The sequence below is a fragment of the Chamaea fasciata genome, unplaced genomic scaffold, assembly GCF_029207755.1.
Source record: "Chamaea fasciata isolate MVZ Bird 193981 ecotype frontalis unplaced genomic scaffold, bChaFas1.0.hap1 SCAF_2, whole genome shotgun sequence".
Taxonomy (NCBI): domain Eukaryota; kingdom Metazoa; phylum Chordata; class Aves; order Passeriformes; family Sylviidae; genus Chamaea; species Chamaea fasciata.
Window position 1 is genome coordinate 98,270,023 of NW_027094087.1, and position 26,983 is coordinate 98,297,005.

General features: G+C 40.3%; 1 protein-coding gene across 1 annotated transcript; it reads right to left on the reverse strand.

Annotated features, from left to right (window-relative positions):
• Nucleotides 1–26,983, reverse strand: GEMIN8 (gem nuclear organelle associated protein 8). Its single transcript, XM_066176848.1, has 5 exons — nt 26,885–26,983; nt 26,062–26,111; nt 22,476–22,515; nt 19,172–19,637; nt 1–2,036 (listed from the first exon to the last, which is right to left on the reverse strand). Exons 3-5 carry the CDS (start codon nt 22,476–22,478, stop codon nt 1,786–1,788), a joined length of 720 nt encoding a protein of 239 aa, XP_066032945.1. The 5' UTR covers nt 22,479–22,515; nt 26,062–26,111; nt 26,885–26,983; the 3' UTR covers nt 1–1,785.

Below are 26,983 nucleotides of genomic sequence, written 5' to 3' on the forward strand. Positions count from 1 at the left end.
TTACAAGGTGTTAAGAAGAAAGTTTATTTGGTCAATGAAAGGAAACCCAAACAGAACACAGAATCTTTGACAAAACCCGCCAAAAACAAGAGTGAACACAAACGCAGGACTGTTAACAATCCTTTTCTCTCTCTTGTCTCACTGAAATTTTTCAGATTAATCACACCAGAAATAAGTCTTGGAAACTGGAGGCTTTTTAATTTCAGTGTTCAATTTAACTTTATCTCATCACATCTAAAGTGAAAGAGGTGGAAGTGGCATGGAAATGCTGCTTTGAAAAAACAGTAACTACTCCTGAAAGCAAAGACATTCCGAACTGCATTGCAGACTTGCTTAGTTGCAGCTGGCTGCTACAGAGGGCACAGCAACTGCTGGGTGTATTACAAACTACACATGCTGCAGAGAAACTCTGCACGGTCAGTCAACACGAACTGAAGCTAAAATTTTAATTGTAACCTTCCTCCGTTGCCAGGAAGGGAGATGAGTGTGTCACTATTAAACCAGCAGACGGTTCCTTTGCTCTGGCATGGAAATGCTGCAATGCAAACTACTGCCCTTCAGTACACAATGATATTTATCAGCAGAGCTTCACAGAGTCTTTTTAAGTGTTCAGGATTCCATTTTCTAAGGAGCCACTGGTTTTGAGGGGCCAGTTTGGCCTCTCTTACACAAACCACCAGCGTGCCTCATTCCACCTGGTGTTGGACAAGCACATCAGGCCCAAAGTAAAGCGTGACAGAAGCAGAACCAAACAGCTAGTGCAGATGGATGAGCACACACAGAGGCACATCTCTGTGCAGATGGATGAGTACACATCTACTTGCTTATGCTTAAAATTTGTGCGTGTCCTATGCACTTGACCATTGGAAAGGTGCACCTGAAATAAGACATAGCCCACAGGGCTACCTGGCTTCCACAGCTGACATTGGTCAGACATAGTCTACCATTCTAATAAGCCTTCTCTAAAGCTTCAAGCCTTCAAGTCCACTGTTGCTTTTTATTAGAATGGCAAAAATCTCTGTAGGCACTGGCTCCAATAGTGCTCTGTCCTCTTAAGTTTCTCTTCTGCTAAACAGATCTCTATCAGACAGGACCACATCAGGCTTCAGCTCGATCCTCCCACCCCTTCATTAAAACATTTTTCTATATAATGTTGCCTTAGTGTCAAACTCCTGCCAGACAAGTATCAGTCTGGAAGAAAAACTTCCTGCTTTATTATAAACCTTTGAAAAAGAATTCCAATGTCTAGGCTATGGTAATTTGATAAGTTGTATCTTGGCCAGTGCGCTCCTAGTTCTCAAAAAAATCCAAGATTAGCAGACATAACACTTCAAGCTATGCTGTGTGAAACAAGATCCTAATATTACTACATTAAGTAAGACTAGAAAACAGGATCACTCAAATTCCTAAACAGGAAGAGCAGACAATTCCTAAAGTCTTTCTCTTCTCTGCATCGCTTTAAGTTTTCCCAGTTCACTGGGTATGGACATTGTTATGTTTCTTGCAAATATAGTCAAGGCAAGTGGGTATCAAATGAGTGAATTTTAGACAGGTTTCATATTCCTGTCCCTTCTATTACTACTTGACAACTGTATGTGGGTTAAATGGATTGTGAACATCACTGACAGACACTGTAAAAGAAAAAAAGTCAAAGAAATACATGCTGTCCTTGCCAGACTCTCCCCCAAAGCCCAAAACCAAAATTTGCCGTTTGTTCCTTCAGCAGCCCAACTTGAGGCACCTGACCCTATAGCACTGGGCAACATCAGAGCACAGTCCAGGTACTCACAGCTTAAGGGGAATAATGGGCCAGTATTTGGGCTGCTTTTTGTCACAGTTCCTATCAAAGACAAGCTGCATGGCAGCCTCCATGGCCTGGATTTTGGCAGCTTCAGCACCATACAGTTTCTTCATTTCTGCCATGCGCCTCTCCCCAGGACTTTCTGCAGGCGGCTCCACAGAACGCTCCACCCTCCTGTGCAGGTCCTGATCAGCCTCCACGTATGGCTCCTCAGCTTCCAGCTGCTGCTGCCTCCCTAGACAAATAAACCATAGGAGATGTAAATTACTGGGCTATCAACCAATCATGTTTGATTTTAACTTTTAAAAATATTCTATATTCATTTTTTTGCTGGGTCTAAAAGGAAAAAATCCACAAGTTCTAGGGTGCAGCTGCACTCATTTTGCATAAAGAGAAATTCCTACTAAATATCATGATAAAGCCAGGCTGGAATAAATGGGGAGAAATTAAGAAGATCCTGGAACTGAATCCTAAAACTGTAGGAAACTTCTGTATTACTACTACTAAGCAAAAATCAACCTTGCCTCATTTCTCCCCAAAATACACGTCCTGAAAAAAACCTCAAATAGCAAAACCCCAAAACACAACTCTCCTCCCCCTCCCAAGAAAACAGAAATAACCCAAACAAAAAATCCCAACCCACTCCCCATACCAAAAAATTCAAACAAAAAGGAAAGCTGTTTCCAAAATAATGACTTAGCAGCTGAGAAAGGAAACAATGCACAGGACAATGCAACTTTAGCTGAATGATAGCCAAGAGAAAATGTAATCAGTTACTACTCTGTGAAAATGAACAAATGGGTCTGTCACATCTGCCATTAAGTGCATTCAATGAAACACAGCTGTAAGCATCGTGTTTAGATAAACTGTCCAAACTCAGCCATTTCTCAAGACTTGCAAAGTTCAAAGCTGGCAGCCTTACTCCACTGCTTTGAAAACAAACAAAGCAGCACCAACATAAATGCATGCATCAGGTCTTTTAAAGAGGATTTAAAACAATTCAAGAGGTGAAATATTTGGACTGATCTGTCAACAAAAATGCTCTGTGGTAAGCCTGACTGGAAGCAAGAACTTGATTGTGCATGTCCAAATTTACCTCTGCTTCCTGGGTACTGCTCTGATGAAACAAACAATGCTGTGTGCAGTTAAAACATCCAAGTGCTACACAAAATTCCCCTCTTATAGGGACATTTCTACAAGAGGGAGAAAATCACCCAGCAGCTGAACTCAGCAGTAACAAAACCATCCTCAAAACAGGCACAACAGCTGTAACAGGCACAGTTCACTACTAATGGCAGCAGTTGGGTATTTTTAAACATCAGAAAGAACAGTGTCCACAGGTCAGGATGCATTGGTCACACACAGGGCATGCTTGGTGCCATGTACCTCTTCCCTCTTTCACCCTAAGGCAGAGATTTAGCTTCCATGACACACATGGCATCTACAAACCCTAACCCAATGTTAAATATCCTGACATTTCTGTGTCAAACATCTGCAGTTTATTTTTATACTGGAAAGTACTGTACTGAGAAGTCAGCCTTCGTAAAGGAATTATCCCCTTTAAGCCATTCACAGAAAACAGGTATTTTAAACTGTATGATCAGAAACTTCAGTTTTGGGATCTGTTTGTCTGACAGACACAGAAAGCTTTTGTCTTGTCTTGTCCTTTGAAACACCATTCACAGTTTTGTGCTGGTTGTCGACAGGCTTGAGGAGTTATTAGGGATCTATTCCAGAAAGCCATTTCTGTGATTCTGCTTTAAGGGCACACCCCTGAATTAGGCCGCACTGCCAGAATTCACAAGGAAATATACATTAGAGTCCATATGTGTTTTTGGAAGAGTCAGATTTATTTGGTATCGGGCCATTTTAGCCAGAAGGTCTGAATTAAAGAAACTAGCATTGCCTACAGAGGGCTCAGCACTTTGAGGACAAGGTGTAGTACCCAGGCTATAGCTTGTACTCCACTGAAACCAACTCCTGGGACACCATGCTGCCCACTACATAACATGCTTTTAAGCACAAACTTGATGCAAATTGCACTGAACAGTTTTAGACAGAAAAAACCAAACAAGACTATGCTGGCAAACCAATGCTGGTCTCCCACTGTAGATTACACAGCAAAACTGGCAAGGCAATGAATTGGACCCATATTTATTAACTCTCCTGGGACACTGGATAATTCCTTGTACTTCTGTATTGCCCAAGGAAATTTTTTATTCTTTAGTTCCATAGCTGCATGCTAGAGACAGCTGCTTCCTCGCTTGTTTGCTGTAGCATGCTGTCTGATAGCTCACTGCACATGCTGATCCTTAAGAAAAAAATAATTTCTCTGGAAATAATGAATTCTTCTGTTTGGAAATTAAATGGATCTCTAGCAGAAGCTTCATGATGGATGATAGATTACAGTTTAGTGTGCATCAATCTCCTTTTCTCAACACAGAGGAGTTCATAAATCTGTAGATCCTAATTGTAACAATCAAAATAATAATACAAATTTAGATTTCATTCTCAGAATTGATGTATGCCTGGAGTGTTTTACTTTACACTAATCAGATATATTGTCCTTAACTTTCTAACTTGACTTCTGCTATTCCATAGCTACTGGTTAAAAAAATCCCAGAGTGATTGTATTGCAGAGTTTTAGACACATAAATCAGGTCTAGAATCCTGGCAGAGGCTCAGCTCAGAAATGTGCTACAGGGACCCAGAGTTTTTTGCACCAAAGACTGAATTTGAGCACAGAACATGACAGCTGCTGCTGGTAATACCACTGCAGCTGTGTGGAATACCTTGCAGTTTCAAATCAGTTATCTGTGCAGAGATACTACTGTAACAAACTCCACAGTCATAAACAGAAACATAGAACGGCTTGGGCTAGAAGGGGCCTTACAGATCATTTTATTCCAACCCCCCTGCCCCACTGAAGGGGGGTTGGAATAAAGGGACAGTGTGCACTAGACCAAGTTGCTCAGAGTCCCATCCAGCCTGGCCTAGAACGCTGCCAGGGATGGGATATCCACAGCTCCTCTGGGCAACTTGTTCCAGTGTTTCACCACCCTCACAGTAGGCAGCATTATTTGCTTTTCCAGACTATCAAGGAAAGAAATCATGAAACTGAATGGGCACGTAAACTACGGCTTTTCCAAAAACAGTATTTCCAGCCAAAAATAGACATAAGGAATAGATAACAGACAAAGTATTTTTCAGTTGAGATGTACACTAAAGTTTCTTTGGTGGGGCAAGGGCTGGGAAGTAAAAGTGCTAGAACTTCCAGCAGTCTGGGTTCTAACCATTACCTCAGAGTTTACTTTAAAAACAATACAAAGCAGTACAACTTGGGCTAAATGTGCAACTACCTCTTCATCAAAAACATTCTTATATTATCAACCCTGTGTTGAGTGCAGATTCGAAACACTGACCCATACCAGTCACCGTGAAGGGAATAAACGACCCCAGCCAAAAACAGCACATCTACCTAACTCATGCCACATTCCTGGGCCATCATTAGTAATTCTAGGTCTTATGAAAGCAAGTTTTGGATTACTGTTTCTCCCTTCATCACTTTTCCCATTTGTTATGGATGACTTTTAATCTGGTGTATACCAGCTGAAAAGAAAGGTGAACAAATACAGACAACTATCTCCATGCTGAGGGACTGCCAAAAGCAGGAGACAGTAACTAGTGTATTAGCCATTCACTGCACTGGGCCTTCATAGGCACACGAATGACCTCTTACTTTCTGCACGACTGTGACCAAAGACATAAGGTATTTTCCCCATAGAGCCTTAGAAACTCAGATACCTTGTTTCTCTTCTTTTATAAAAGGGAACATGTCACACACTTTTTGTAAGTTTGATCCACTTTACATTTCTTTCTCTCTTTGTAACATCCTTTGAGAAGCTTAAGTAGTAATAATAATAATAATTTTAAAAATCCTGTCTGGAATTTATCTCCTTCTTATTAAAAAAAACCCCAAAAAACAACAAAACAAGGAAAAGAAACAACTTCAAAACCAAACCCCAAATAAATTCCCTTATTTAGAAAGAAGTCTCCATGGAGAGACTTTGCAACATTAAAGAAGATAGATGTAGGGAGGGTAATTATCTGTGTCAGATTTTTAGTGAAAGATTCATACCCAGCACTGTGTAGTTCCTTGTACCATTTTTAGCTCTCAGTATTTATACATCCAACCCTCAGCTCACTGCAGCCAGTGATCATATGCCATCTGACAACATTTCTTATACCAACATTCTTCCCCACAGGTCTGTAGGTGCCCACACTCAGCAGCTTGCCGTGTGCTGCCCCACACAATGGTGGGTACGGTAAGAGACCAAGGGCTTGATCCTCCCAAGTGTTAAATACCACTACTGACTTTCAGTGCTTGCTTAGTTAGCACATTATTTTTCAAGGAAATATCGCACTTTCTCCAGTCTTGATGTGTTTTTAATTTTCCATTATTTCAGACTGACCTATGTGTTCACAAATTTGTCTGCTCATTTCAAATGATGAATTATTTTCTGTTACTGCTGCGTGTGCACTTTGTGAGCTTTTTCATCTTAAATGCTACCTGAGCTGATCATGAGCAGCCCACACTAACACTTAAAACCACTACTCATTTCCACTGATTAAAAACTCCTAGTTCTCTCTTTGAATGCCACTTCCCACGAGCCTATCTGCTGTGTTAAGTGTTCTGCCCACACAGGTTTCTCCATGCAAAATGCCAGCTTCTTCATCTTCCTAGAAAAGCTAAATACCTTCACCATAAACCTGCATACGAGGTTTTTTTTGGGTTGGTTTTCTTTTTTTTTTTTTTTGAGATGATAGAACCACACCATTTTATTGTGTCCATACTTGCATGCACTGAGCATAACACGGGGAAAATCAAAATCTTTGCCTCAAGGAATTCCACCAAAACAAGGATTTAAATCAGGATTTGTACACAGGATATTCAAGGAGTTTAATTTCTGCAGAGCTCTAGATTTCCACAGGGCTGGAATCTCAAGTACTACTCTTTATCAAGTGCAAAGCTTTGCAGAACAAATTTCCATCCGTGGGAGTCTACAAGATACAAACAATTGCAACTTACCCCCACATCTGTAAAGATAAAACATTCTTGGTTGCTAAAAACAGTGTGGTCTTGCTTGCTGGAAGGTTATTATGGAACACTAAGTAACTTACTGAAATTGTGGAACATACTGAAAGAGAATGATGATTTTATAGCAGAATGAACAGCCTCATTCTAGCTGTAAGCTGGCTTGGGGAAAATAGGCTTATACTAAAACTTTTTCTTAAATTTAAAACTTTGTGCTTCAAAAGATGTGACAAAGGGATTCCCCATGACGCCATGTAACTTTCCCCTTCCCGTTTTTAACAGAAGTCTGATCTCCAAGGACAGCTAGGCCCTATCTTACTATGCAAGCAGTCTCATCTATACAGAAAAAATCAAATGCTGTAGCTGACAGGAAAACACTAATTTGGAATAAAAATTACTTTTGGTGGGAGCAAAGTAATTGCCTGCAATGTGAAGCTTTCAGCCACTAGTCATGATGATCATGAAACAGAAATACCAAAAAGTCCTGAGGATATTAAAACTCCAAATATCTACGGTGACAAAGTTTCCATCTGCTAGTTGAGGGGAGAATGAGTTAAAAGAAAAGGACTATTTCACTACATAGATCTACAAGCAATCCAATATTCTTAAGAAAAAGGAAAACGTTCCCTTACAGGCTTTGAAGTAAGAGCAGATGTGATTCCTTGGCAAGCTTGTGGCAGTCTGAAACCATGGTTCCATGGACATTTTCCTTTCCTCAGCTACAAAACCAGCTTATGCAATTTCTCCTCTCCTTCTCCCTGAGTGCTCCAGCTCCCAGGCCCCTCATGGATAATGCTACAATTGTCTAAGGGGCAACACAAAGAATTCTACAAAAAAAAAAAAAACCAAAAAAATCCCAACAACCTCCCCAAACAAACAAAACCTCAACACATTATATTTAGTTCTAGTACAGTTCAGTGCCCTGGAAACACCAGAGCAGGAGCGAATGTCTAGGAAGAAGAATTGCTTAGCCGGGTTTGGCACCAAGATGTGTTCGCTGAAGCACAGCCCAACTGCAACCTATTGCTCAGAGCAGGAAATAATCTCAGGTAAGATAGTGCACTCCCTCAGACACAGTTGCAACAGGCTGTCTAAACAGACAGCAAACAGATTTTGCACATCTGATGTACTCCAATACCTTCTCTTTCACTGTAATCCAATTTTTCTACACAGTTTGAAGAGGACAGCTCTGTAGAAACAGGATAAAACTACTTTACCAAGATAGCAAGTGGAGAAAAATTACCTTTGAAATAAAAATGAACAGAAACCAAGGAAGTAAGATTAGGAATAAGGTGCTCCACTTTCAGGTTCGGTATTTAATGGCATGTGTCACTCTCAAATTAATTAACCACATGCCTCACTGTAAATAATCTGTAAAATGAATCTTTAGAGAATTAATTATCTCACATTATTTTGTTATTTGGGTTAAGCAACAGCAAAAAGTTATTCAGCTAACTGGAGAATAAAGAAGCTGATTTTCTCTTTTACAAGTAGGATTAAAATCTAGGGATTGTGTGGTCTCCAAAACAAACTGCCAAGGATCCTACACAGAAACAATATAAGCCTTCATGTCCATGTTTATATTAGCACCAGGCTACACTGGTTACTGCCCAGCTAAACATCAAATCACCTTTCTTTTCTTCTATTACCTTCCACAATGAAACCCCTAAAAAGCAGTATTTTTAGCCCAACCAGAAAGTGCACTGAAACAATTAAACCCCACGAACATGAAACAATAAGCTAGTCAGCGGAACTTCAAGTGAAAGCCCGCTCTAGAAATCTGATTGCTCTAAATGAAATTCATAATCAGAGATTTGTTGATGAAGGCTAGAAAACAGAGGTGAGCCCTGTGCAATCAGGGGTCTATAGCACACCAGAGGCACCAAGTTGTCTGAACACTGGTGCCATCTGACTGAATTAAACTGATAGGAAGTTGCTGACCGACCATTGCTAAGAAATTAGAACAGGATCAGGCACTGGCAGCTGCCTCTCTAGTAAGGATCAAGTCTACTTCAATAAGATTAAATACAGACCAGCTGACTCTGCACTCCCATCCCCCAAAACAACTCCAATCTGTCACTGATGGCAACAATGCTGACACCAGACAAAGACAACACTGCTAGAGTAAACAGAAGGATTACTTAAATCTATATATAACTATGTCTTCACATACATTTATGGCACAGTCTGAGGAGACTGAACAAGGAAATGTTAAAATTTAAAAGTGCTACTTTAATAGCAAACCAGAACACTGAAGAAACATGAGTTTCACAGTAATTTTTTATGTGTGCCCTGAATAGAAATTAAACACATGCACTTGGAAGAACATGTTTCACGATGCACCGAGCTGCTAGACAGCTAAATAATACTGAGTTTGGTGCTTTCAGGAAAGAAAGAAAGAAAGAAGTCTGCATCAGTCTTCTAGATCAAAGTCACACATTTGAACTTTACACTGAAACTTCTTTCTTGACTCCAGACACACCACAGCACTGAATTCAAGTTTGGTTATTGTTTGATATGAGAAAGATAGTTTACGAAAAACACTTGGAAAACATTTTTTTGGAGGGTAACCTGCAGCCATGTTTCTGATTTTCTGGAAGGAAGTATACTCTGGCTATGAACTGACTTTTCAGTTAAGTGGCAGGTCCAAAATTCAGTATTACCACAGACATGCAGAATTAAATAACAAGGTTCAATCCAGAGAAAATTAATTTCAGCAAGTAAACACAGGTTTTCTGCATGCTGCTAGTAAATTACATATGCAGCCTGACCATCTGGAAAAAGGCTCAAACTAAAGGAATCAGTGAAACATATCACAATTTTTGGAAGGAAGGGCTAAGGGGTAACCTTGGAAATGTAAGTTTACCTCTGACCTTCTGAATTTCTCATTGCTTATTTCAGCACTCTAGTAAATTAAATCAAATATACTTAAACACATGAGGGTAAGTGATACGCCCAGGTTTAAAAACACAACAAAAAAACACTGGGGAAATATGCCAGAAGAAACCTGCAGATGTGCTTCTATTGCACCTTCCACAAAATGGGAAGGTTTGACTTCAGAAGTAGTTCCAAAGTTTGATGCTGGAGCGGAAGTCTGAGTACTCTCTTTTAAGAGAGACAGCTGGCATCTCACTTGTCAGAAAGCTAAGTTGTACTTCTTAGCACTTGGGAGCTCCCTGTCTCCTCTCTGTCCCTTCAACAGGGTTATTAGTACATGAAGTGTTTCAGTGATTTGATGAAGACTTTACACGAGGAGAGGCACCAGACTAAAAGCCCATCTAGTCTGACAGGCTGCTCATGACAGAGGTCAGTACCTAATGCAAAGGAAAGGATGCAAAAGCAGGGAATACAAATCCCTACAGGTCACCAGCATCACCTAGGGAGAAATGGAGAGATCAGAAAAATGCAGATGCTTCTTCCTGCTCTCCTCCAAAGCCAGCCAGCTGCTCTGCTATCTACCACCTCAACACCTCCTCCATCAGCATGCTGCACATGATGTAATCTTCACAGTCTGGACACTTCTACATTTACCAGTAGCCAAAAATCCCAAGGCAATGACAACTGATGAATTTTATAGTGTTTCTGCCAAAGCTCTGTTGAGCAACCGTGTCAGAATTTGCAGACCTTCTAGAAATCAAGGTAGTCTGCAAGGCTTGTACAAAGTGAGAACAGCAGCATTAGTTCCAGCATTTGAACAACCACAGAAAAGTTGAGGCCCAGCACACTCTTTGGAGACTTGCATTCCTTGGCAAAGTTTCTACAATTTATGTGAATACAGAGCTGACTTTTAGAGCAACAATCACTTCAGCAACTACAAATGAAATTAAACCCAGGAGATTCTTATCCAGCTAAATGTGAACAATAACACTTAATGGTTTAACACCCATGTTATTTATTTCAGTAAAAATATCCATTTAATATTTAGCTTTTATTTCTTTTCTTTACCTCCCTGATTTCAGTGTACCAGACAAGTGATCTGACAAATTCAGACACATGTCCTTGAAAATACTGTGGGAAATTGTCAAAGTCACATAAAGGGCTTTGGGTACTTCGGAGGCCAGCAACAATTGTAATAATTGTAACACTGATGAACAGCTGGATTACTCTGTACTGAGTACTTCACAGGCTTACAGCACAAATGTTTCTCTGCATGTTGCCATATCAACATTCTCTGCTTCTCTGAGCGACAGGGAAGTGCTATTACCCCTGCACTAAAGGTCTAAATAAACAGAAAATGGACACAAATTCCTAGAGCAGAAGGTGTTCTAGCTTCCTTGGAATGAGCATCACAGCTGATGCCATCACACGCTGGCACAGGTGCTCAACCCTGTCGCTGGAAAAGACAAAGAGGGTTGTGCTCCCTAGTATCCTTAGGGTTTAAGATGCATCATACTTTGGGTATAAAGGACTAGCTTTTTTCTTCCTGGAAGGCATATGTGGAAGACAAAGACTATTATTTGGAATATTTGTTTCTGAATTCCACCTATGTTAAAAGCTTTTGTGGATCTAGTCCCAAGTGGAACACACAAGGCTGTCTGTGACAGAAGTCTGTACAGGCCACTCAAATCTGAGATGGGTAGCCTAACAACCTATGCCTGCCTGTCTCACTTGATTTTAGCATCCAAGGAAATGAGTTTTGAGAAGACCCAAGCAGATGGAAGTCTCTGAACTGTCAGTTTCTGCCACGCCAGCACCCACATTTCCCTAATGACAAAGGATGTGAATTCCATCTGGATGCTTCTGATAAAACTGAGCCACAGCAAGAGCTGCTGAAAAGCAAATGGTGCCTCTGGAAGTCTTGGCATTAACAACACCCAATTAATATTAGCCAGGGTAAAATACGTGTCTCCAAGCAAATCTGTCTGTAGAGAGGATTTGCTTTATAACACAGAGACCTAACATGTGTAACACTCGAGGTATTTTGCTGCCATGCTGTTGCAGCTTCTGAGCAGATTTTGTATGTCATGAGTGTAGAAAGAAGACATCATCATTACATCCATTTCTACCTTGGTCTCCGGCATTTGCTTTTCACTATTACTCTGGTGCTGAATGCGCTGGAACTTTAAACATTCTTTCTACAACAAAAGCCACCCCTCCCCCCCCCCCCCCAGTAGATATCAAAATAGGTGTGTTAGAAAACACTTAATTCATAGCCCACAATGTCACTGTCCACTTTCAAGGTTGAAAGTACCACACTAAAGGCAGACGAATTTAGATTTAACAGCAGAGAACTGAGACACAGCTCTCCTTAAAGTAAGATCATCTAGACATCCAGAAAGGCTGCATGTGGCACCCAGATGGAACCAGTAACTGAGGAATTTTAGGGAAAAGTGCATAAACTGTGAAGACAGACTGCCCAAACTGAGTGATTAGCACAGAGATCCTTTTATGCCACTTTTCCCTAGAGCTGTTTCTGTCAGCATGGTTTCACCTGCTCTTTTCCACAGCAGCTGCAGCGGCTTTCACAGCCTTCCCTGCAAGGACAAAGAATGAAGAGACTAGAGGTGCCACTCAGAGCAGCTGCAGATGCTAATGGAATAACCAAGCAGGCAAACCTGCCTTCAAAAAATTACCAGCACCAGTTCTGAGTGTAAGTAGTGTCTGCATCTTCCCACACCAAAATGTTCCCATATGAAGCAATCTTCCATAACAGCTTTCTGAAAGGAATTTTTGCTCTTACAACAAGACTGGGGAAGGATTCCTTGTTCCACATGTGGCCTCAGCCCTGGGCCCCACCTGTTGGTTTTTTACCAGAACTTTGCAGAGACCAAGTATGTCCCAGCAATACCCTCAATCCTTGGAAACCTCATGGACACAAAACAGACACTGACACTTTGTGTGACCTAAAACTGATTTACCACATGTGTTTTCTTTGTAAAGAAAAGGTTCCAGTGGCTGATCCACCAGAGCAAGCTACTGATTGGTTTCCATGGGATCCTTCTGCAACCTGCAACTACCAAGATACAGTTATGAAATGGATTTCAGATGGTGAGGGACAGAGCAGCTGAGAGGAGCTGCCTCTCCTGTTTTTATTCCTGTAGCCTCAAGACAAGTCCAGTCAGAAGGAATTCCACCATAGCACTGATTTACCAGGGCAGCAACAATACAAGATTACCAGATTTCTCTTACTGAGTCATGAATAACTCAGGGATAATAGCTTCCTGGGAGAAAGAGTAGCTCAAATTCTGTATTTGTTCAGCAAAGATGTTGTCAACAAGATGCATTTTGGTCACAGGGATGACATCTAAATTAACAGCTAAGCAAAAGGTCTATAAAGACCATTTAGATCATATTGTTCATTATTCTAGCACTCGAGGCTTTTGCTTTCATCCTGCTGAGGTTCTTAAAATCCCTTATAAAGATGAATAAAATGAAGCTCTTAACAAGCCCCCTAGTGTATGTACTGTCTCACTACAATAAGAGGATCACATCTGGAAGACTAAGGACGACCACTTCAAACACAGGTTTCTGAAGTTTAATATATATGTTCATATTAAGACAGCATTCTTCATTTCCATCAAATGCAAGAGGAAGTAGAGTTGTTCAACATCTTGGCATTCCTCTTAAATCAACATCTACACTAAGTCATAATGAACCACACAAGCTTCTTTTCTCACACTCCCAGCTATAAACCTCTGTAACTCAAACACCAGTACTCCACAGCATGCTTAGAAAAAACTAAGACCAGTACAGCCACAGGCAGATAGGGAACTGGCATTCCAGGCCCCAGCTCCACCCAGCTGTCCAGGCTGCACCAATGGGAGCCTGGTCCACAGAATCCCTAGATGCCACCTTGGAGCTGAGCCTGTGGTATCCCTTAGCAGAAAACAAGAAGCCTGGCCTTGTTCTTGTGTACTTTCAGGGGTTGCCAACACTGTCAAACAGGCTCAGCCTGAGGCACATACAAATAAGAAAGACTTTATATATAATTTCCAGGTACATGTATTAACTCCTCCGCAACTCTCCAGAGCACACAGCTCAGTTTCCTCAGCAGTACCTCGAGTTTTCCAATGTCTCTCTTCCATTACTTCCAGTAGCAGCAAGCCACAGGTTCACAGAGCAAAGATACACATTCTCCTAAGCTCAAATTCTGCCTCTAGCATAGCATCCAAGGACATTTTCTTGACAGTATTTTACAAATTGATATGCTTTGTATAAAGATAACCTTGTCTGTCATTAAACAGGTGAAAAACTATGCCCAACTCCTGCTCTCCAGACTCTCTAATTTTGCAAGTAGAGATTAGTTTTCAATATTAAAGCAGTGAAAATTGTGGCACTGTTCCTTGGTGTAAGGAGGCATTTTCTCAGTTGTTGGCTTCCTGGATCAAATAACACAGCCTCCATGCTGGACATAGTGTGTGCACTTGAGAAGATTCTGCTGCTACACTACAAAAGGTTCAATCATCAGGATAAAAGATGTGGTACAAAAGGAGTAACTTTCACATTTCTTCTTCAGTTCACAAAAGAACATATTTCAAAAGCACCTCTCAAGCACCCACACATATTGCAGAGAGTGGTTTTATTTCACAGGCATTTCTCAGAAGCTTCAGCAACTCAGCTTCTACAGACTGTGGCTAAAGCTCATGCCAAACAAGGCTTTTAGGTTTGTCAAAAAGTTTGTCAACCAAGGCTGTTAAAGGCAGGAAAGTTGACCAGATATTTTTAAGTTCATCATCCACACTGCTTGGACAGTCTAGGGTAGGGAGGAAGAAAGAAAAAGAAACAGTGGAGGCCAGGAGTCTGCAGTTCCAGGAATTTGAGCTGCAGTCTTATGAAGAAAAAGGCAAATAAAAAACAGGGAAAAGCATTTACCAAAAATGAAGGAAAGAAGGAAAACATGGTGGCAAAATACCCAAACCAAAGTCTATTTTCCAAGAGGCATGCAGGCCTTAAACAAAACCAAAATCTTCATGGATCTGGTACGATTCAAACAAGTTACAAAACATGGAAAATTCCATTTCTTTCTCTTCACAGAAGAGGCAGTGGCAACTATCATCTTTCAGAGAAAAAGAAACCTGAGGGGAAAAGCCTACAGATTGCAGTTTTGAAACAAACATGTTCATTCACCATTTCCGTTCATTTCTGAAAAAATATTTTCCATCTAGCATAAAAAAATTTAAGTTGAAACATTATTTTTGGGAAAAGCTGGAGGCTATGTGTGGGCAATATAAACAGAGGCTTTGATGGAAAAAACTAGTCAGAGCATTAACAAATGACAGACTATTATCCTTTGGTAATGAACTGACACGATGGTACTTTCCCTTGCTTTTCTTTGTTTCTAAATAAAGGATTCTGTCTGTGTCCTGTTAACTACTACAGAAGGGCTCTCAATATACTTGCAATGCTGGACTCAATTATAGCAGTGGTTTTCTCTTATATGCAAAAGGAAACAAAGAAAAATTGTGTAAGGACAAACTACATGTTTCAAAGGCTAAATTTAAGAGTGTAATAAATACGTGCAATTAGACAATTTACAGAACTCTTAGGGTTGTGAATCTTCCTTTCTTGGTTTTTGTCCTTTCAATTCTTGCAAATGTAAAAAGGCAACTTACTGCATTTTGTACTTCACATCTAGGATGCCTGGAGAATCTGCTGCCATACCTAGATCTGACAGGTATGGTAACCCAGGAAAGCAACTTCATGCTCTTCAACTGCCAGAGGGAAAACTTAAATGCAATCATAAGCATTCCCAAGATGCAGAGTACACTCGGATCACCAGCTACATGAAAAAACAGAATGACAAACTAGTCTGACAAGAAAACCCTCTAAAAAAGAGAATCAGTATATAATTATGATTGCAGATGAAGAAACAAATGAAGAGGAATTCAAACTGTCTGTAAGGGTTTTAACCAAATGCACCATTTATCTAAAATATGTTGGTAGTGTATTAGTATGTCTGAGTTCACACAGCCTTAGCAAAACTTCTCTCATAATTATTTCTGGGCATTCCAGGAACATGTAATTGATTACAACACATGATACAAATATAAAAACTAGTAAGAAATTGACGTGACTTCAAAGACTAAAGAAAGATTGTTTTAAAAGAGTTTGGTTGTGAACTGTGTCATCGCAGAAGTGTTAAACCATGCAGCAAGTCTGCCAGTTTCAAAGCCCTTACTTTGCAAGTCAGCCAATCATTGCAAATGCCCCGAGAAAACAAAACAAAAAATCCTACACAAGTTAGAAATCAGCTTGTTCCTCAAGTTTGTGGCAGCTACCAAAGAATGAAATAAATCTTATGCTTTCTTCTTTGGCTAGTCTGATACATCTGTGGAGCTTTTCTCTTTGCAATTAGTATCAAGGTTTGTATGTCGCTATCTAGGCTCAAATGCCTCTTCACAGAGCCACACAATCATAGAATCATCGAGGTTGGAAAAGACCTCCAAGATTGAATCATCTCATTCCCACCTACATCTCAGGCCTATTTAAGTCTTTCACAGTTAAAGTCTGCAAGATCTTATCCTCTGATGTCTGTGATCATTTACGTCCAGCAAGCTCTAGATCAGGCATTATAAGTGAAGAGTCTGTCATCAGCTAGGATTCCTTTTAATCCATTTGATTATCCTTCTACACGCCGATGAGATATCTGTGGATAAGGTGTGGGAACCAGCTATATCTCACATGAAAAATCAAGAGTCACTACACGTGTCCAAAATAGATGCACTTATGTTCTGCAGTATTTCCTAACTTTGGACAGGTAGAAAAACACCAAACTAACGGAGGTCACACTTCACAAAGATTGGTGTCCCCTTCCTTACGTGCCAAATTCCCATTCCTATTTGCCCTATTGATGCTCTGTTCCCTTGTGACTCACACTTCATTAGCGTGTATCTAACTCTTGCAAACCCTGCTTTTAAAAGAAGAGCAAAGCTGTGTGTCTTTTCCCAAGTGAATATCAAGGTGCAGGGGTCAGAGCCTGTGAACTCCACCCGGAGCCCCTTACTGATGCCAGAGGAAGAAAACACGAGATACAGTCCTCCCCTTAATGTAATGTTCCCTAACGACTGGCTTTTACTTTAACTGATCGTCAAGGTCCCTATTGGTTTTCCACAGTGGCACACCCAAACAATCTAATTTGCTTTAAAGGCTATGTAAACTCTTGCCTCATCCTTACAAATGTCTCTTTCAGGCATTACTGAAGTTTACGCTACCCAAGTTTCTCTATAAATCTGTTCCGAACGTGGGCATGCTCAGGACATGAAGTTTGGGATTAAAAAGAAACGTTGTTAAAGAGAAAATACTCAAGTTAACTGAGGGTTTCTTTTGTGGATGCATAATCCCAATCTTCTCAAGCATCAGTACAGAATGACAACTGTTAAACACAGTATGAAAGATAACATGATATAGCATCATTATGGATCACAGCTTAATGAACCTCTAAATTTAGTTTTGTTCATGAACAGCAATCAGGAAAATTAAAACTATCTCTTTAAAGTAGAGTAATACTGCCTTCAACACTGTCGCCATACCAGCTCACTTCCACTCCATCAGGGAAAGAATGATTTTCCCCTCCTCCTGCTGCTTATGTTTCTTCCTTTGAGAAACTTTAACAGAATGAAAAATTTATTCTATCTTCCTTTTCCCTCACCATGCAAGAAAAAATTGTTTCCAAATAAGATCACACTGTGTTTCTAATTACTCACAAAATTAGCATTTAGAAAGCACCATTCACCCTATAACTATGTCACTTTTAAATTTCATTTAAGTCAAGTACTTGTTTACTTTTTCATGCTTTGAGGAATTATAGATGCTTACTTAGTACTATCCTCACTTTATCAGGGACGCTACTAAAGAAACTGAGGCATGCAGCAGTGAAAAACTGGAGCCTACTTGAATTTGTACGAAGATCTGCAATAGTGCCACTGAAGCACATGGAGTTACACTCATCCAGAACTAGGTTACTACACACCACACAGCAGAGACCAGATCATTCCAAAAGGCTCCAAGTACTGCAGTGGTGGAAGGAACAAAAGTAAAATCTGTATTCTGAGTCAGAAACCTCTTCCCAATTCACCTGCTCATCATAAAGAATCAAATAATATTTTTAGCAAGAGCACCCAGTGAGGGGTCAGGAAGAGACTAAATAGCTATACCAAGGTCATAGAGGATATTTGCAACAGACAAAGTCTCTAAACCCTGATTTCCAAATTTCCACCTTTAATCACTCACATACCTTTAAACACCACTAATCAGAACAGCCAAAATAAATCCAAAGAAAATGTTCTGCATTCCAAGAAACTGCCCAGTGTCTTAAGTACCACGTACCTCATCAAAGGAACATTTCAACAAAGAATACCTGATGCTGTAAAAGCACTATGAGAAAGGGATTAATGTCAGGCACTACCACACAGCTCCTTAACTCACCTTCCTCTGCTAACTAGATCAACTGTGCATCACACTGATGAGAAGTGTGAAGTTAAGCTGAGTTGTTTTCAGCTCATTCTCTGATACCTGCAGATCAAAGAACTTAAACCAGTTTTTCTTTTCTTTCCAATCATTGCCTTTATCATATGTTTTTAGAAAATTTTCTCTTACAGAGAAGCAGAGAAAGCTTTATTAAACATTCATTATGGGTATTTTCTACTGGATTCATGTGAGAAAAGTGATTTTTATGATGCTGCTTTTTTAAAACAGATACATTTATCTGCAACATCTGTATATGAGTAAAGTGTCAAAAAAGTACACCATAATCTTTTACTTCTTTTAAGAATTTCACAGAAACAAAGATGACCAATACCTCTGAAGATCAAGACCTGAGGAAAACCTTAAGACTTTGCCTTACATTCCCCACCAAAGGACTTGGATCCAGATGAAGATGCACAACAATGAGAAACTTGTGCTATAGTAGAGAATGAAGAGGATGTTATAAAATACATTGAGGCTTACTCAAGGGTTCAGTGATGTATTCAAGCATTTCCTGTGAGTTTCCCCCTCAAACATATAGCACATTAACTAGATTTAACCATAAAAAATTCTGGAGCTTTTTTCCTCAACACTGAAGGTTAATATTGTCTTCTGGACTGAAGTGTTACTCTCTTATTCGCCGTCATAATTTTCTCTCTCTCTCTCATCAAAAATTTTCAAACATTTTCTGCAACTTATTTCTAATGAGTGATTCTTCAGTGCACCCATCAGTTCTGCCTGTTTCAGTCAGTTGGCTTGCTCACTTGCAGTGCCTATTTCTGTGAAAATTCTTACAAAACCTGTAAATGTTGAAGCCATCCAGCTGTTATGGCCACCAAACACCACAAAACACAGAACAAGCACGGACTTACGCAGCTCTTCTCGGTGCCTCTCTGTCTCTGCAAAAAACTGCCGAAGTTCCTCTGTGATCTCCATGTTACTCAAGTCATATTCTACCTCCCCTTCAGACTCGGAGTCTTCCTCCATTTCAGAGTCCCTTTCAGCATCCTCTTCCATTTCGGAGTCCTCATCAGCATCCTCCTTCTCCTGGTAGGCACCTGTGTACTGGTGAGCTACCCCAGGATATGGAACTCTGACACCTGGTCTATAGCTGGAAGAATAGTTTTGGGTATGTGGGAGATCACTCCCATCCCAATCTGAGTAGTGGCTGCTTGGAGAGGCTGCAGCAGGATGCCATGGATGCCATGGGAGCTGATAGAAGGACTCCACGGCTTTCCTGTAGGCTTTCTGGTGCCGGCGCATCCAGCGCATGGCCAGGTCATAGTGCCTCCAGTACCTGGTGTACACCTGCTGAGAGAACCATGGCTCCGCGTCCTCCTGCGGCCAAAACACACGGGGAGAGGAAAAGAACACAAAAAATCAACCACACACAACAGCACTAATGCTCCCCCACCCGAAAAAAAAGGTATAAAGAGAGAGAGAAACAAAGAGTAATTGATGGGAGCAACTCAATGCAAGCACAATGCTGCCTTTTAATCTCTAGTCATCCTTTAGCGATGATAGAACATGGAGATTTGAAAAACAACATGTATGAACACAGTGCACTTGCACCATACCTCATTACTGCTACAAGAGACTGTTTGGCAACTACCACTGAAATACTAGAAATAGAGAAGTTGTAGTGTCCAGAAGGTATTTTACAAGTGTTCATGCTACCACAATGGGAATCAGTTCTTTTCAGGAAATATGCCATGTAGATATAATCCACAAGTCTTTAGACATTCACATGAGTTATAAGAACTGAATCATTCCAAGGTGTAGATATTACAACTTATACCTGATTCCCAAATCCACAGACAGAAAACACAAGAGACTAAAATTCCTCTGCATTTAACAAATGCATTCATTTTATCCAGTAACGTATTTCCTCCAGCAATGTATTTCCTCCATCTGCCTGCCAAAGTTTCTCAGAAAAGGTCAAACAGCAATTCATACAAGTTCATATATCCACCATGGCCACAATCAAAAACAAGAACTGTATTTAGCCAAATGCAAGCTGCCAGTAAATCTCCCTTTTGTATCCATCACCAACCAAAATATGAAAAGAGGCAGTTAAGTGCCACTGATAAAGTACAAAGAAAACCAATTCTATAAAAAGAAATAGTGTAACACACCTTCTTCTTTCACCTAATCTTAGTTTTCCTTAAAGAAGTTTCACACTGTTTAGATTTCACCAGCAACTACAAAAGCCCCACCAACAAAGCCCCACAGTCTCTCTAGCCTTAAGCTCCCTTCAAACAAGCCATTCATCCTCCACCCATCCTACTCTCAGAAAGCAGGATAATAGAGGATCTTAAAAAAAGAGCCATGAAGTAGACTAGAGCCTAGAACGAGTAAACTAAATAGCCAATATTTTCTCCCTTTCCCTCATGTCTTAATTTCCATAGAAAATCTTTTATCTGGAGTAAAACAGAATGCCTCTACTTTAAATAGGAAAATTTTAATTAAGCTGCGTTCTGGCAAAAACTCAAAACTATGGCAAAACTAGCTGACGTTTTCAGAGACGAATGTGACATTTACAGTCCTTTATTAAGGTTGATTTTTTTTTTTTTTTTTTTTTTTTTTTTTTTTTTTTTTTTAAGGACATACAGGACAAAAATCTTTAAATCTGTTTCCTTGATCTGCACTGGCACCATTTGGTACCCTTAAAAGAATGATTCTCTGGGGAAAAGAAATCCCAAGGCAAAACAGAAAACTCAAACCTAAAAAATACTTTCCATTTAACATTATCCTGAGAGGTTAATTTAGTTACATTTGTTTTCACTTTCTGGTTCTCAAGACAATAAAGCAAATGCTAGTGAGTTTGGAATAATAATTGCAACTCTCATGCTGCCTTTCTTTCTGGAAAATTGAGCCCATTATTTCATAAGAGATCAATGCCATATCTTTTTAAGGTCATTGCTAAGTTCTCTCAGGAACAAAATATCTTCAGCTAATAGAGTACATAAAGAAAATCCTCCATGACAAACTTGCATTCCTTAAGGTATTCCTGATCAAAAACTGCAGCTGATTTGTGAAGGGCTGTGTAGCTCAGCTATGTGATTTAGAAGTGCAGACAACTTATCTTTCCTGAAAAGAAAGAATTCATGGAGATGAAACTTCACAGCTATTCTCCTCTTGGTCTAACACTGCACTGCTACAAGACCATGCATTTGGAGTTTCCAAAATGCATCATTCCCAAGATGAGTGGGTAGAAGGAAAGCATCTGCCTTCCATATGGAATTCTTCATCCTTAATCATCCAAATACCTAACAGCTAGGATGAACAATGTTTTATTGACTGTTTCCCTTCGCTTTAGAATGTCACACTGACTCCTCATCCTTCAGCTGACAGATGAGAATGTCCTATTATCAAATCTGATACATTAACGAGTTACTTTTAAAACATTTTGCCTATTTTTTCCCTTAAATATTAAAATACTTTAAAATCTAGTTTTGAAAGACCATGAAGCTTGACAAAAGCAGGCATCTCCTACATTCTACGTATCTGCAAAAAAGACAATATATTCTTTTAAAGGTCAAAAATTATCTCCAGTTATTATGAAATGTTTCTAAAAAGGAACTTGATGACTTTTCTGAAAGCTCTGGAATCAAGTTGTTTGATTTGTCTGGCTGACTAGCTCCAGTTGTTAATTTAGGGGAAAGGAAGACAAAAAGCCAGTTCATGCAGACAGAACTGTGATGCTGGTGCTTGTCCAACTACTTTTTGTGAGGGTTTTTTTGTTGAAAGTGACCCTTGAAAACCACTCTTACATTTGAATTTTAAAAATACATCTGTTAAAAAAGAAATTACAGAAATGTTTTACATTTGAGTGGAAAAGGGAAAGGAACACTCTTAGCCTTACTTAATTCTGTGCCTGTGCTTTTTCAGCTGTGGAATAAATGGAAATAAGAGATTTCCTCAAGGAAACAAAAGCTATAAATCTAAGGCAAATGATCAGAGTCTTCTGTTATTCTCCGGTTATTTCTCTGGAGTCTTCCCAGGAGTAGACAAATCACTCATTGTTGTAATCTGAATTCTATTTTCAAAGCAATTTAGTGACTTTTACATCTAGTTTTACAAGTCTGCACTCACAGTTCAATAAAACTGTTTATATGCATTTTATATATAAAATGTGACTAAGCTATCACATAGAAATCTGTGAAGACCTCTTACCATCTCTTGTGGAGTTTGTTCTGGTGATGATCAAGGTGAACTAGAAAAGAAAAAAGTAGCTTTTTAATTCATAAACATATATGTATTAAGACACTGAATATATTTTTTGTTATATTTGAGTACTATGACCTACAGCTGCTAAGCATCCCTTCTCTTTTGGGGCAAGTTAAAGCCTCTTACTGATAGATTTTGATTAGCAGCAAAAATCCTATTCCTTAAAATTCCCCATGACAGTGAGAAAGTTAAAAGGTAGCCTTCTACAAAATGCAGCCTGAAATGCTGGAACTGAACACTTCTCCCATTGCTCTTCTCTTTCTTCCTGCTTCTACAACCTTTATTCTCCAAATTAATGCCAAACAAAGCCCATAAACTTAAAGGAAAGAAATTGCTCTCACTTTTTAGCCGTGTCTGCACAGGAACTTCTATAAAATAAGCAACTGCCATAAAATTATTAAACCCATACTGATTCCACTCATGAGGTGAGGCTTCTGTTTAACCTGTGGTGCACTTTTGACCACATACAGTCCCTTCTATCTCTTTGCTTCTCTTTTTTTTCTTTCCCCCTTCCAGCATCTGATCCTGCCTCCCATGAAGAAAACACAGGTCAGCTCAAGTTGCAACCACATTTTTTAAATGTGAGGAAAAGGCATAAGGAAGAGGGGCTACTGGACAGGAAAAAAATTTAAAAAGGAAAAAATGATTGTGGAGGTAGAAAGGGAGAACAAGAGCTCTATAACGACCAGGCAGGATTTATATTTACCAACATTTCCAGGGCGGTTTACCAGTACATATGACTGAGAAATATTCTTAATCTCCTCTTATCTGACGATTATTTTATTACACTAATAGGTTAGCTGCTTCATTCACATATTTCTCCTGACATTCTCACCCTCAGCCAGAACTATATTTCAGGTGCAAGTGAAAGGTAACAGAAAGAGAGTACACTAAACTACCTACTGCTACTCTTGAGATATAGTCAAATGCTATTCCCAGAAACACTGGAATATAGCCAAGACAGCACTTAAAACTGTTGTAGATTTATACCAGGAAAAAGCCAGGGTTTTTCAAAATGCTTATGAATACAGTACATAGACCAGTTGTGCTCTGCCTCATATTTAACAATACTGATTAAAGAGTAACTTTCTGTCACTTAACACAAGCCGTACTGCATGGAAGGAGAATGGAATGGTCAAACAAATGCACATCATGCAGCAACCACAAAAGCAAATGACTGCCCATTCCAAAGCCCACACTAAGCTCAAAGCCATAAACCACTGGTAACACCAATCTGTCTGCAAGCAGCTCTACATCCAGGCGCAGTCCCATGGCAGTTGATGGAACAACTCATGACAGCAAGGGCTGCAGATTCAGGCATTAGGCAGCTAAAGCATGTGAGTCACTGAATTCTCTCCTGCCTGCTTGGAGGAAGAAGCAAACTCAGCACTGAGATCACTGCAAAACACTGCAGTGACCTGCAACACTAAAAACCCACACATACATAAGATTGCCGTGCCATCCCTCTTTGTGCATTTCAAACATCTCACTTCCAACCACTGCCTTCTTCAAAACTTTCATCTCCACTCCCATGATGTGCACATATAATTTTTGTCCCTCTCCCAGATACATCTGGATACTGTCAAGGCTGTTTTAACATCTTGCTCTCATACTTAAAAAAACCTAAGCCCATGATAGCAAATTCTTTCATTTTCCACTTCAGAAAAGTAGATGTGTGTAATTTTCATGTTCACTCTAATTCCTACCATGACAAAAATTTCTTTGAAACAGCTTTAGAATAAACAGAAATCAGGACTGATCTCAATGTAAAAGATTTATAAAGCAGTAATTGGTAAAGTCTGATAGTTTATTATTAACATCCAACATGTACATATGCTCTCTGAAAGGGAAGGAGGGGAAAAACCCTGGCAAACCATCCAACTATATTAGTTTACCAAATATGAAAAACTTGTTTTGCCAAACACAGAAACTAATTATTTTCAAGAATTATTTATGAAACATTAGACTACAGATATAAAACAGAACATAAAAATGCTGCAAGCGAGGACATTAAATTAAAAAACGAGTTTGCTGTATTTTCAGTTGAATTACTCTTCCAAAACAAACTACATAAAATGTGAAATATGACAAGCAGCAGAAAAATAAATGTAACAGTTCTACTTCTATAATTTATACTTAAAAAAATGAAATATGGAACCAATGGAACATATGAAACTCACCAGCAAATGTACAATTTAAAATGGAAAGAGATTCGTTTGCTTATACTGGTCATTAATGATGGACATTTTTTCTACCTCCTTTTCCCAGTTTTAAAGTATTTCCCCCCTGATAATGAACCAGGGATGTACTCCTTCTCATCAAAACGTGCCTTCCCCCTTTACCAGCTTGAGGCAGGTGAGCATTAGTGAAAATAAAAAAATCTGATCAAAGCAATGACAGCATTTAATTCCCCTGGAGTCAACAGAGTTGAGACAATGTCTGTCACACCACAGACACAACCTCAATGCACTGGGGTTTATAACTTAGTGAGTACACCCCACTTTGGGACTGCTCTGGGACTAGTGGTGTGTTGGATACAGCATGGCCACACAGAGGGAACAGGGACAACTCCAAGCCCAGAGCAGGATCAGTGAGGGTTCCACTATTCACAATATCCATGGATAACTAACTTGTTGCATGATATCATGGTAAAAACATCTTAAGTTATTAAAGGAAGGTGAATTTCAATAAATTCAGCATGTTGCAACAAAGCACATTTATACAAAGCTTTCATGAAAAAGCCAACTACATTTGAATTGGAAATGTCCCCAAGAACAGACAACTGACTGGCCCCTCAGCCCACTGCTGCCTTTGTCCCTGCTGTGAAAAGTGTCTTCAGTCAGGCCAGTGCTGCCCTAGCTCAGTATCCAGTTTCTGGCAACAATTAGTAGAAGATACTCAGTAAAATGTGACACTAACGTATTAATAAAGGAATTACTTTTCCAGGTACATTTCTCCTGATTTTAGCAAGTTCAGACACTTTATTTTTTCATCTCCAAACTGGTTTTGGCATTTAAAGCCAAAACCCCCATGAGTAATAGGTGTTTCCAATAAAGCCCCTGGCACTAAGTTTCACAGTTTAAGGGATTAAACATAATTTTGTGCTGTATGTTTTGAACTCACCTTAGTACATACTAGCTAAAATATGTGAACGTTACAATATCAATAGTGTGCACCTTCCCATGAACACTATTTCATTTTATAGTCCTGATGCTTACTCTGATGCAGAATTACCACCAGAAGAGGGAAATGTCTGAAAAGTGGTCTGACATTCTGTGCTTCAGATTAACACTGCACACTGCTGTGACGTTTAATACCGAAGTGCCCTAGTTATAGTCACGCAGAAACACAAGCTTGTGATTGCTGGGACAGTTGGCAGAAAAGCTATTTCTCCTCAAAAGAAGAGGTAAAAATTCCCAGCACTATACACTGCATTCTGGTTTGCGAATGGCTGTAAACACAAGACTTGCACAGCACATAGGATACAGTTACAGCTGCTTCACATCCTAACAGGAGTGCTATGAAGACCCACCTATCACTATGTTGTTCACATCAATGTCCTTAAAACAACAGCAGCAGCTCCTGTGAATGGAAGGGAAACAAATTAGCATAACACAAAATAATGTTCTCAAACTTTAGCACATGTATTACAGATCTTCTGGCCCTATCAGAAGCCGAAGCAGTGTCATCCACTGTGTCTTCCCAAGAGAGGGTCTTTATCCTCTGAAATCCAAGACATAAACCCTAAAGCTATTTCAGCTAAAAATCAGAGGACATAAATATATTGCTAAAAGCTGTACAATTATCAGTAGCCCACTTAGCTTACGTTTCATAAATATCTGGTCAATTTAGTCATAAACAAGGAACAGGATGAAACTTCTCCAGTACAGCTTTTGAAGGCACAAGTAATTTCCTGGCTTCACAGATGCCGTGCCCAGACTCCGGCAAGTGACTGAAAGCCTGGCAGAAAAGATGAGCAGCTCCCGCCCCTGCAAACAGGGCACACAGGTTCAACACGCAAGGGCCGGCCGGAGCACAGGCCTTGTATCCCGGCTGCCCCCGGCGCACAGAGCGCCGCTCTCGCCCGAGCTCGCTCATCGCCTCCTCAGGCCCGGGCCGATAAATTGTAGAGGCACGGCAAAGCCCCGCGCCCGTACGGGTACCACAACCACCGCCTGGTGCCACAATCAGCGGCATTGGGCCCGCCGGGCTCCCACATCTCCCTCCTGAGCCCTTGGCTTTCCCGCTCCCGCCGCGGTTTCGCCCCGGCTGCCACCGCCCTCAGCCCGGTCTCTTCCCCGGGCAGGAGGCCCGGGCCGCAGCCTGCGCGGGGACACCACCGTCCCCGCACCCACCCGGGCAGCGCGGGGCTCCGGCGGGCAAGGAGAACCGCGCAAAGCCGCCTCCGGCGCTCCCTCGCTGCGTTCCGGCGAGGCCGAGCGCGGCTTCCCCCG

Bases quoted from the DNA above. Each gene is read 5' to 3' on its own strand.
- GEMIN8 (XM_066176848.1), bottom strand. The intron at 2,037-19,171 runs GTAAGTCCGTGC...TTATTTGTCTAG, and splicing joins GAGGCACCGAGAAGAGCTGC to GGAGGCAGCAGCAGCTGGAA.